The 12,483-nt window shown below is 55.9% G+C and overlaps 1 protein-coding gene across 1 annotated transcript in view; it reads left to right on the plus strand.

Moving 5' to 3' along the window:
* The window catches only part of ATP2B3 (ATPase plasma membrane Ca2+ transporting 3), a 46,693-nt gene that overhangs the window by 22,061 nt on the left and 12,149 nt on the right, over positions 1–12,483 (plus strand). The window contains exons 15-20 of the mRNA XM_023520648.1: positions 1,176–1,282; positions 2,333–2,524; positions 4,077–4,290; positions 5,787–5,998; positions 7,049–7,156; positions 9,055–9,237. Of these exons, the coding sequence (XP_023376416.1) occupies positions 1,176–1,282; positions 2,333–2,524; positions 4,077–4,290; positions 5,787–5,998; positions 7,049–7,156; positions 9,055–9,237 (1,016 nt within the window). The remainder of the gene's footprint in view (positions 1–1,175; positions 1,283–2,332; positions 2,525–4,076; positions 4,291–5,786; positions 5,999–7,048; positions 7,157–9,054; positions 9,238–12,483) is intronic.

Raw genomic sequence — 12,483 nt, forward strand, 5'->3', positions numbered from 1 at the left:
GCCCTTCCTCAGTACCACGGGGATGGTGGGGGTGCTACACATTTGGATGGAGGAAAAGGTACAGCCTAGACACAACTATGTCTTGCTTTGATGGCCCACCTCTATTGTCTTTTCCAGGTCCCTGAAGCTATCAGAAAATGCCAGCGTGCTGGCATTACAGTCCGCATGGTGACCGGGGACAACATCAACACAGCTCGGGCTATCGCGGCCAAGTGTGGCATCATCCAGCCTGGGGAGGACTTCCTGTGCCTGGAGGGGAAGGAGTTCAACCGGAGGATCCGCAATGAGAAAGGCGAGGTAGGCCCAGCCCATCTGCCCTCCCACAGCGGGCTGCCTGGCTTTGTCCAAGGTTCTAGCCAGTTGTCCATACTCACCCCCACTCTGCTCAGCCCTGCCTGCCTGCCCACCCAGGCCCTGCAGCTGCTATGTGCTTCCCCCTCCCAGATAGAACAGGAGCGTCTGGACAAGGTGTGGCCCAAGCTGAGAGTCCTCGCCCGATCGTCTCCCACAGACAAGCACACTCTGGTCAAAGGTAATAGAGTGAATTCACTCCTGCTCATCCCCGCCCCTGCCCTTACCTTTTCCAGAGGGAACATAACATTCCCTGGGTGTAGCCATCACCCCAGCATGTTTTCTGGTCCCATACACCCAAAGCCAAGCTCCCGAATGGGTCTCCAGGGCGTGACCAAGAAGTGGGGTCCTCAGCTCTAGACCCTTCACTGCTAGAGAGTTGGCTTGTGTCTCAGAGGAAGTCACTGGCCCGCCCTGAACCTGTTTATTCATTGGGAAAATAGAGGTAATAATTGAGACCCCTTCAAAGGACTGACATGGCGAAGCTCACCCTTCCATTTCTCTGGAAAGGGAGATGCCAGTTTAGCCTGGCCTCTCATCATAACAGATGGAGAAACTGAGGCCCAGGAGAGGGAGGCATTTATCCAAGTCACACAATGCTGGGCCCTTCCCTTCTACCAACTCATGCCACCCTGCATCATCTCACTGGGTGATGGGCCTGCAGGGAGGATGGGGATGGGGCTCCCAGTCAAGGCACAGGAACTTGATCTTGAAGATGACAGGGAGCACAGAGGATTGGGGGCCATAGGAACAGTCGAAACCTCAAAAGGTTTTCTTACAAAAGTTCCAGGGCTGGTCACACAAGGCCCCATTCTATGTTCCAGGGATCATTGACAGTACCACCGGTGAGCAGCGGCAGGTGGTGGCCGTGACCGGGGATGGCACCAACGACGGGCCAGCCCTCAAAAAGGCAGACGTGGGCTTCGCCATGGTAAGCCGCCCAGTGCCAGCCTGCCTCACCACACCAGGCAGGGCCTTGTGTTTCAAGGACATTACCTTTGTGCAAGAAGCTGGGAGTGAGTGTTAAGGCGGGTTGCAGAGTGCCAGAAGTTTCTCTCATATCTTGGGCGATTGGGCCTCTACGGGCTCTGCCAGTTAAGGGACACATGCGTCATTAGGTTAAACGTATTTTGGTGTGATGATGCTCGGTAGTGGGGACCGGCCTCACTACCGAGGGGCTGGGAGGGGGCTTGTCAGTGGTGCACCTACCTTACCCATTCCTAGCCCTGTCTCAGTGGACCTCTGCCCCAAGCGTGAGCAGCAGAGTCCCCAAACAAGCTTTTCTTCTGCACTTCTCTGCTGTTGCTTATGTGGAGCTAGTTCTTTCTGTAAAACCCTGACCCTGCCGAGCAAGATGAAAGGGTGGAAGTCACTAGCTCAGGTAGCTAGCCCTGGCATCACGGCCTCCTGCAAGGAGCTGTGCTTGGCTGCTGAAGGCAGAAACCCAGCAAGTCCCTCTCCCCACCCTACTGAGAAGGAGTGCCCTTTACTCCGCCCACCATGGGCAGGCACCGGGGCATGGGCCAGTCCTTCCCAGAACCCAAGACCCAGAGAAGGACTAAGCCCTAGCCCCTGGGCACTGCGAGAACCAAGCTGTCCCTGCATCAGAGCCTTTGAGCAACAAGAACTGGAGTCCTTTTCCAAACATCCCTGTGTGCGCCAGGAGAACATGTACTTGCTCTGCCAAAGATGTCCCCGTCCAGGACTCAGCAGCTCGTTATGCAGCTGCTCTAGCGAGTTCACAGTGGACAGAAGACCCAATGGTGGCCACATGGCGGTGGCACCCTCTTTGTTTATGAGCAAAGCCACGCGACAACCTCCCCTTCCTAGTACAAGGATGTATTGGATGAAATGATAATTGCTTCCAGCTGGTGGGGAGCCCCTTTTGTAATGAAAGGCAGGGAATCAGCCCAGATGGGATGGGTGGTTGATGGGAGGTTGGGAAGGGGCCCATGGATACTGTGTGTGTGCCCCCCCCCAGGGCATCGCAGGGACTGATGTAGCCAAGGAGGCCTCGGACATCATCCTGACTGATGACAACTTCACCAGCATTGTCAAGGCGGTCATGTGGGGCCGCAATGTCTATGACAGCATCTCCAAGTTCCTGCAATTCCAGCTGACGGTCAATGTGGTGGCCGTGATCGTGGCCTTCACAGGCGCCTGCATTACTCAGGTGGGCACCGGGGACCACTTTGCCCAAGGAAGACCCTGGGTTTTCCTTCCCGCAACCCACGGGGCCTGCAGGAGGCAGCCAGTTTCCCAGACCCTGCCTTCCCCGTATGTCCGACCCCAGTGCAGAGAGGAAGCCTCTGGCAGGTGCGCAGGCTGAAAGCTCCCGCCTGAGGGCCCAGTTGGGAGTGACAAGTGTTTTCTTTGCTGCAGATATGTTTTTATTGAGATAAAATTCACGTACCAAAAAATTACCATTTGACAGTGTACGGTTCCGTGTCACTCAGTACATTCACGGTGTTCGTTGCGCAATTATCACCTATCTAGCTCCAGAACATTTCCATCGCCCCAAAAGGAAACCCCATCCCCATTCGTAGTCACTTCCCATTCCCCCTCCCCCCACCTCTGCACCCACCAATCCACTTCCTGTCTCTACGGAATTGCCTATTCTAGACATTTCATATAAATAGGATTACATAATATATGGGTTTTGTATTTGGCTCTTTTCACTTAGCACAATGTTTCTGAGGTCCGCGTTCTAGCATGGATTGATACTTCATTCTTTTTGATGGAGAAATAATGTTCCATCGCATATGGCTACAGAACACATGTCTCCGTTCCTCTAACCGTGGGCATTTGGACTGTGTGCACCTTTTGGCTGCTGCGAATAACGCTGCTTTGCGTGGATCGACGTTTTCACTTCTCCTGGGTCTAGTTCTATGAGTGGAAGTGGTGATTCTGCTGGGAGCTCTATATTTAACCTTTGAAGGAGCCTCTTCTCCTTCTCAATAGTCCAATTCTCCCCATTAGTGACTGTCCAGAATTTGTCTTCTTTTCAAAGGTTTTTTTATTGAGAAAAAATTCCCATAATATAAATTGTACCATAATAACTATTTTAACCATTTTAAAGTGTACAATTCAGTGGACGGTAGTGCATTTGTGATGTTACGCAATCATCACTATCTCATTCCAGAAGTTTTTCATCACCCCTAGCAATCCCCACTCTCCCCTTCCCCAGACCCTGGTACCCATTCATCTGCTTTCTGTCTCTGTGGATCCGTCAGTTCTGGAAGTTTCATAGGAATGGAATCATATAGTACGTGGTCCTTGATGTCCGGCTTCTGTGAGTCTGGTTTTTAACCAACAACTCAGAGGCGATGAGGAGAAGGAAGGTCTGATGCAGCTTGGGCCTCTTCCTCCCCCTTGGCCGTGGGAGACCAGGAGACCACCCATCTCTTTCACAGTCTGAGGCAACTGATGGGGGTTTTCAACCTCCTACTAACAATTTGGACCACACCTTCTAGATCGCTGCCACCAGGTGAGAGAAGAAAGGAGACTGGCAACATTTTAAGAGCAGGAATCGAAAAGCCCAGTGAAAACTGTCTGCTGACCTTAAGAAAACATAGGGATGTCACGTTTTATGGCGAGGTTGGATTTGTCGCGTTTTCTCTGGAATGAAACCCAGTGATGTTGACTCCAAGCTGAGTTTCTTCTCCGGAGTCGGGGGCTGGTAGGGTTTACAGCCCCACATTGGAGTGACTGCATCTTTTCCACAGGACTCTCCTCTCAAAGCCGTGCAGATGTTATGGGTGAACTTGATCATGGACACGTTTGCCTCTCTGGCCCTGGCGACGGAGCCGCCCACTGAGTCACTGCTGCTGCGGAAGCCATATGGCCGGGACAAGCCCCTGATATCTCGAACCATGATGAAGAACATCCTGGGCCATGCGGTCTACCAGCTCACCATCATCTTCACACTGCTCTTCGTGGGTAGGTCCGCCCTGGGGCACATTGCACTGTGACCAGCCCCGCAGGCTCTGACTCCTTCTGGTGGTAGAAGGCACAGATGACCACCCGGAGCCCCAATTTCCAGTGAGAACGCCTGGGCGCTCACTCCCTGCTGTCCCTCTGTGCGTGCGCCCCACCCAGGCATCACAGCCCCTGAGCAGCCGAGAAACTGTCCACTGCTCCTTAGAGCACGTGGCATGTCTCATGAAACACTGAGACCCAGCTCACTCACCCACCTGTCCACTCACCCCACGACTATTTCTCCAGGGGACAATGACCAGAGCGCCCTGCTGGACGTTGTGGGAGGCAAAGGACCAGGCCACAGGGGAGAGAAGGAGAGAGAAGAAGAGGGAGGAGCGGGGAGAAGGAGGAGATAGAGGAGGGGAAGCAGAGAAAGAGAAGGAGAGAGGAGGGGAGGAAAGAGAAGAGGAAGAGAGAAAGGGAGAAGAGGGAGAGAAGGAAGGAGAGGAAGTATAGGGAGGAGGAGAGAGAGCAGAAAGGGAAATGGAGGGGGGAAGGGGAGGGGAAGGAGGGGGAAGAGAGAGTCAGGAAGGAAGAAGGGGGAGAGCAGGGAAGCGGAGAGAAGGCAGAGGGCAGAGTGTGGACAGCAGAAGGAGATACTGGCGGGGAGAGTCTGCTCTGAGGTCACTCAGGACAAAAACCATGGGGCCCCCAGCTAGTGGCCACGCTTGTGGCCCAGACATGGAAGGCACTGAGATGTCTAACAGAGGGGTCCCCAATTCTCTATCTGTGGACTGGTACTGGTATCAGTCTGTGGCCTGTGAGGAACTGGGCCGCACAGCAGGAGGTGAGCGGTGGGCAAGTGAGTGAAGCTTCATGTGTATCTGCAGCCGCTCCCCAGCGCCAGCATCACCGCCTCAGCTCCGCCTCAGATCATCAGGCGTTAGATTCTCATAGGAGCCCCGGTCCCTGGGGCCAAAAAGGTCGGGGACAGTAGCTCAAGCACACCGGCTGCTTCTTGGAAGCCTGGCACCAGTGGCAGCTGTTCTGTCATCTTCGGAGTTGTCTTCCGTATCTGGCAGGATCCATTCAGCAGATTCCTTTGTTTATGTCAGGGGCGGGTTTGTTGGTTTGTCCGTTTGTGTTCTCTCTCCTTTCTACTGGGGCGCTCTCTGTGTGTCTGCCGATCCTGGATGGTGTGCTGGCCTGGGTCACCATGACTGTCCTCCAGAGCCTAGTGAGGCTCCGCCTTCAGCACACATTCCTGGCAGCAGATTCAAAGCTCAGTGTACAGGAGTCATGTGGGGGGACCCCAAATGTCAGTATCTGGGAAACTTCTAGGGGGTCTTTCTTTGATTTCTTGGGAGCAGCATGGGTCTGTCTTCTTTATTCGTGCCCTTGGTCTCAGTGCCAGACCCCCACCTCCGAGGCCCAGACCTCAGCCTCGACTGCCACCCCATGGGGTGGGGCACTCCTTCCGCTCTCCTGACAGTGGTGTCGCTGCATCTGGCTCGTAGGGGAACTCTTCTTCGACATCGACAGCGGGAGGAACGCGCCTCTGCACTCGCCGCCCTCGGAGCACTACACCATCATCTTCAACACGTTCGTCATGATGCAGCTCTTCAACGAGGTCAACGCCCGCAAGGTCCACGGCGAACGCAATGTCTTCCACGGCATCTTCGGCAACCCCATCTTCTGCACCATCGTCCTGGGCACCTTTGCGATTCAGGTAGGAGGGGCGGCTACACTCGTGGAAAAGGTGGGGCAGCGGGGAATCATGTGCCCCCGCTACTGGCCTCTGTGCACATCACTGCGGGCCTCACCCTGGGTCCATCTGCTGGGGTCCAACGGGGCTCAGTGGGCCTTCCTCAGAACTGACCTTCTCACAGGTCTGTCGCCGCCATTGCTAGCGCTTGATTCCTTGGTGGGAGGCAACCATAACTCCAGAAGTTTCCATTGGAGATACACTGTCCCCAGTGCTGACCCACAGTCCTCCGCCTGCCACAGTGCTGTGGACAGGCTGGTCGGTCAGCTCTCGGGAAGGGCCAAACGTTTGAACACAGCATAGTAATAGAAAACATCAGGTATAGTGAGTCTCACGAGCCAGAATACTTTGTTCCTCAGAGTTCTCAGAGGAGGGGGCCTGCCACACTGTGGGGGACCACCCGAGGAAGCACTTGGATCAGTCAGGAGGCTGAGGGAGAACAGGGAACCGTGGGCAAGAAAGAGCCTTTACTTCAGTTTTGGGGGGAAGAACCATGAGGTGAGGTAAGCAGCCTGAGGACTCGCTAGTGTGAGTGGTTTCGGGGTGCTGGGGCAGAGGGCTATCCCTGGTTGTCTGGAACGTGGCCCCGGGTAATTAGGGCAACGGACAGTGATGTGGAGTGTGAGAGCCCAGTAACCCAGAAGGTAGTTGGTCTGTATTTAAAATGCTCACCTCTGAGTACAGGCTTCTTCTCACAGAGGCAACAGTGAGGGAGCAAGAGGCCCAGGCAAGGTGACTCAGGTGTGTCACCAGGGCGTCCAAAACGAGGCATGTGCAGCATATGCCTGCAGAGTACATGTTAAAGTATCAGGTTTACGGAACTTGGAATATGGCTAATTCACTGAGCCCCAGCAAGAGGCCCATCTGCCTGGAGGAACCAACAGCCCATCTGAGTCTGTGAGCAGGGTGGCAGGGCCAGCCTGGAGGGCAGGGTGGGCCCCGAATGCTGGAGGAGTAGCATGGCATCAGTAGCTGTGACGGCTGGACCCACCTCTTCCCACCCCTCTCCTGCAGATTGTCATCGTCCAGTTTGGTGGAAAGCCCTTCAGCTGCTCCCCCCTGTCCACGGAGCAGTGGCTCTGGTGCCTATTTGTTGGCGTTGGGGAGCTGGTCTGGGGACAGGTGAGTGTCTGCCTTGTCAGCTTTCCCAGCCCTGTCCCCTTCCCATCTGCTCTCCAACAGCACCGGTGACAGGCACGAAGCTGGGGCATCATGGGCAGCCCAGGGAACCCTGCCCTGGCTCCCTGCCCCGGAGCCACACAACTCATGCCTGGGAAAGCATGCAGCATGTTCAGGTGGGTGGCACCACGCGGCCGTGCTCAGACCTGGGGCATGCCACAACCCAGGTGCAAGGCCAGAAGTGACAGTATTAGCAGAAAAAAGGCAAAGGACCATGGCTCGGGTGTCACAGGGCCCCGACAAAACCACCTTTTTATGAAAGGACCCAAAAATCATCTCTCACAACTGGGTACCTTGGAAAATCTCCACATATTTGAAAATAAAAAAATACCCTGTTAAATTTTCCAAGGGGCAAAGAGAAAATCTGAAAGGGAATAAGGAAATGCTTTGAGCTGATGAAAAGGGAAACTCCAACACCTCGAGCTCTGTGAGCTGCCCAGGGGAGTTCACATCACCTGGGGACTAAAGCAGGAAGAAAGAGGCTGGGTGCTAGGGCTGCTCGGAGCACAGAAGGGGCTGGTCTGGCCTCTGAAAGCATTTCTCAGGAGGTCTAGAACACTGGCGTAGGATGCTGAGTCCAGGGTCCACTTTGTTCCACATCTTACTCACCTCAGCCCGCCACCACGGATGCCACAGCCTGGGCAGCCTAAACAGCACAGATTATTCTCTCATAGCTCTAAAGGCCGGAAGTCCAAGATCAAGCATACATAGGCCGGGCCCAGGAGAGACCAGGCGAGAGCTTCCAGGTCCCCTGCCAGCAGAGTCATGTGGACAGCATAGTTTCTCCCAGCAACGGTGTGTGACAACACTCACGGAGTGATGCCACCGGGGAAGCCCCCTGAGCAGTGGTGTCCAGAGACTTTACTAGGGGTCCATCGTGTAGGCCTGGAGCACCCACGTGGCTGACCCTAGACCCTCAGTGTCTAGTTCCTGGAAGTGTGCGGCCCAAGCTCCCACCAGAAAGCACTGTCAGCATAGACTGCATGGCAGAGCCCACAGCCCAGGCAAACCAAGACCGTCTCATTAGGCAGGATGTGCCAGGGGCCCAGAGGTTCCCTCCCAGGAGATGCGGGCCAAGGCCACAGCTCCCTCTGGTAAGGTGAATCCCTTAATGCAGCAGTCCCCAACCTTTTGGGCACCAGGGATCGGTGCTCCTATGAGAATCTAATGTCTGATGATCTGAGGCGGAGCTGAGGCGGTGATGCTGGCGCTGGGGAGCGGCTGCAGATACAGATGAAGCTTCACTCACTTGCCTACCACTCACCCCCTGCTGTGCAGCCCAGTTCCTAACAGACCACTGACTGGGGTACCGGTCTGCGGCCTGGGGGCCAGGGACCCCTACCTTAATGCCCACACTATGAGGGAAGGTTGCATTGGCCGCCCCTCTGGCCCTCTAGCTGGCTGGGAGAGAGTACAGAGGAACCACAGGCATGCACACTGGGGGACTGCAGGCCCCCCGCCCGGGGCCCTGGGCTCCAGCCACATCACTGCCCCCTCTCTGGGAAAAGCTGCACACCCAACTCCCCAGGGACTGCTCTGGGTCTGCTGTTTTTTATTAAACATGGAAAACAATGCCCTCCAGAAGAAAAAGGCTGGATTGCCCTCTGGAGAGTGGCATTTGGCACCAAAAGTGGCCCCAGCATGCAGCCTCAGAAACAATGAAAGGGTGTCCAGTTCTGCGGCGGGGGGGATGGGGAGATGGAGACGCTGGCCTCAGCTAGTGTCAGAGGGAGGGGAGCAGTCTGAGTCCCTTCTGGGCCCCAGCAGAGCTCCCACCCTGAAAGGCTCAGCCTTGCTCTAATGGCACCTCTACCTGCTGCCCCTCACCTCTGACCCCCTAGGTCATTGCCACCATTCCCACCAGCCAGCTCAAGTGCCTGAAGGAGGCAGGGCACGGGCCGGGGAAGGATGAGATGACCGACGAGGAGCTGGCCGAGGGGGAGGAAGAGATTGACCACGCCGAGCGGGAGCTCCGCAGAGGCCAGATCCTCTGGTTCCGGGGCCTCAACCGGATCCAGACTCAGGTAAGCTGCCATGCCACTTGGCTAGTCTAGCCTTTTTTGCCTTGAGGGGGTGAAAGCAAGGAAGAGGCAGAGCATGGGAGAGGTGAGCCCGAGACTGACAGGGAAACCCTTGGGTCTTGCAGCCACCATCACAAGTGCAGTTGCTAGTGTCCATATGCCATCCCCGAACATGCCCGCCAGCAATGGTGGCACTGAGATGGCTTGTCCCCGTCAGTCCCCTCAGAGCCCAGGTGGCCCTCCCTGTAGTGGGTTGTCTCTCTGGGGTCTCTGTGGAGCTGCTAGGCCTCTCCTTATTTGGTGGGAACTTCCCCAGGTCACAGGAAAGTGACATTCTGGAGATAAGCTAGATGATGCCCATTTCAAGTAGCTCTTGGTGAGCTCATTGTTTATTGGGTTATGTTGTGAATTCTGTGAAAAGACGACTTTTGGGAAGTGGACTCTGGCTACAAAGTCGGTCCTCACTCTCCAAATATCAGAGCTGCAGTCCTCTATAAAGTCACCCAGCCACGGGCACTTGCCAAAGATTCAGGAGAGCCTGCCTGCCAGAGCCAGCCCTGCTTTCTGCCCCCGACTCTTCTTGGCCAGGCTTCTTGCCAGAATGTTCCATACTTGCTGTCCCTCCATGTTTTTCCTACACACTTGCTCGTGATCCCATCGCAGCCTAGCCTATGCCCTCAGCGTCCCAGAGGTTCTTGCCAAGGTCTGCAAGGCATCCTCCCAGCTCCCGGGGTCTGGCTGTCCCTCCATCCATCTTGCTTCAAGGCTTCTTCCCAACACCCTTCTGGAAGTGCCATCAGCCCTGCTCTCACTGGTGGCTTCCTATCCCCTCTCCACCTCGCTCTCTGCTCCTCAACCTCGCTTGCCTGGCACTCCCACTTCCCGCTGAGACATCGGTCCACCCTGCTGTGGCCCTCAAGTGTTGAAAATCCCATGGACCTGGGAAGCCAGACCTAGTAAGGAAGGAAAGAGGAGCGGGTGAGAGCTGCCCCACCTGTAGGGGATCCTGCCCTCAGCCCCATTGCGTCACCTGAAGTGCGCTTCCTACACCTTCTCCTTTAGCCCTTGCCAACCTGCCCCACTAGGCCCCATGGAAGCTGGTCTCTTCCTGGACAATTCCAATGCCCCTCACTCACCACCTCCTCCTCCACCCAGCCAAAAACCCTGGAGTGCCACACCTGCACCAAGATGCCACACAGCATACACATTGCACTCAGCCCAGACCACAGGCCCTGCCACCCCGAGCCCACCTCCTCCAAGCCCCCAGCTTCTGAATAATGGCTCCAGAGCCCCAGAGCTATTCCAGACCCTCTTCCTGTCTCCCTAAACATCTGGTACGTCGACATGGCTCGTTGGCTCCTTAGCTCAGTTCTGCTTCCTCAAATGCACATGTCCAATCCAGTCACCCTCTGCCCCCACCTCCATCCTCCTGGCACAGCCACCAGCCTCTCTGCCTGGATTGAGGCTCCCTGCTGCCACCCGGGCCCCCAAAGCCTCCTCTAAGCATAGCCACCTGGTGACACCAGTCCCTTCCTGCCCCTTCTGGGCTTCCTACCACTCGCCTCCAGTCCAAGACCGCCAGCCTCAGGGTCTCACCAGAGGGAAGACACCATTGTGCACCTGGCCTGGCCTTTCTCCAGAGTCTATTTAGGCAACTTCCCACTGTGGGTCCCTCGGCCTGGGGCAGGACCTGAGACCACACCTCTCCCCGCTGTCTGCCTCCAGCCTGTCACACATCGCCACAGGCTCATCCCAAAAGCGCCCTGCCTTGGCAGCCTGTGCCTGCCCCACTCTGGGTCCGATGCTCACCAGCTGCTCCTGCACAACCCTGGGAGACTCACGGGGCTCTCTTTCCCAGGCCTCGGCCTCAATTCTGGCCACAGGCTCCCAGCCTCCTACCTACTCCTCCAGCCCTTGCTCAGCTCGGCCCGTCCAGCGCCACTCTCCATGCCATCGCTTATGTAGCCTCTGTCCCCATCCTACGCCCCTGACTCTTAGCGTCACCCCAAATACCCCGCATCCCTGTAAAACCCGCTCCCTTTCCAGATGTGCACTCTGCTCACCCGCGTCGCTATGCCTCCATGCTGGCCACTGTCTGGGCTCCAGGCCTCTCCATCTCCCACTGTGGCCCCTCGGGGCCCCTACTCATCCTACAGCAGCCCACTCAAAGGCTGCTACCTTGCGAAACCTCACAGACTTCACTCCCTTCTGCCACCGTGGATCCTTGCGGACCTGAGGCACAAACACCTACAGCAATTATTTCTCCCCGTGACCAGCCATCTGTGCACTCAGTCTGGGCACTGGAATCAGTGAGGAGCAGAATGTCCCAGGGAATTTTCCAAGACTGCAGAGTCCAGGGCCACCCCCAGAGCTGATGATCCTACAGGGCCGGGTGATGTGGCACCAAAGAACTCTATGTTTAAGGAACTCCCGAGGGGCTATGGAGAAGTGGGAGGCCAGGTCTCTAGCTCATTCCTCTTGCCATACTGCACACCTAAGCCAGTGTGGCCAGGGAAGAATGTCTCAGGTCCAGCAGAGTAGGAGAATGGGAGTAAGCTTTGTAGCCACGCGACCAGGTCTCCCCATTGCCTTCCAACCACTCAGCTGTGAGCCCCCACCCACCCCGTCCTGGCCCCGACGGGCTCTTGTCTGTCTGTGTTGCAAAGCTGGAAGCTGGCTTGAGCCTTGGCAGGGGATGGGGGCAGTGCAACGTCACCTTGTTCCCCCGGTCAGCCTATTTCACTTCCGACAATAAGCCTAAGATGGTGAGCCTGGCTTTTGTAGCAGCTGAGACAGCAGCTCTGCCCCAATCTGAGGCGTCTGGGTGGAGGTCAGTAGTGCTTCGGCCAATGTGTGTCTGTCTTCTGTGTGCCTGTGGGGTCTTGGGCCTGCAGCTGCTGCCTGCTAATAGAGCAAGTCCCTGAAGTTGGAATCTTGGAGTTCCAGGCTGTTCCAACTTGTCCATGTAGACACTGGCTGGTCAGGTCCTTGCTTTACACTTGAGGAAATGGGGCCTAGACAGAAGAAACTTATCCAAGGTCATCCGGTGTGAGTGTGGGCCAGCAGAGCTTAAGTCTCCATCCCCTCATCCCTCTAGTACACTCCATGTCCCCTCCATAGAGCCACTTATTCCTCCAGGAGATCTTGACTTTGTCACACCAGATTCACCACGCTTCTCAACAATGCTGAAGCAATTGGTTACTTTAGCTCACTTTTTAACAGAGTCTGTTCTTTTTTATTCAAAATACC

Source organism: Pteropus vampyrus, unplaced genomic scaffold (assembly GCF_000151845.1).
Source record: "Pteropus vampyrus isolate Shadow unplaced genomic scaffold, Pvam_2.0 Scaffold275, whole genome shotgun sequence".
In the NCBI taxonomy this organism is placed as follows: domain Eukaryota; kingdom Metazoa; phylum Chordata; class Mammalia; order Chiroptera; family Pteropodidae; genus Pteropus; species Pteropus vampyrus.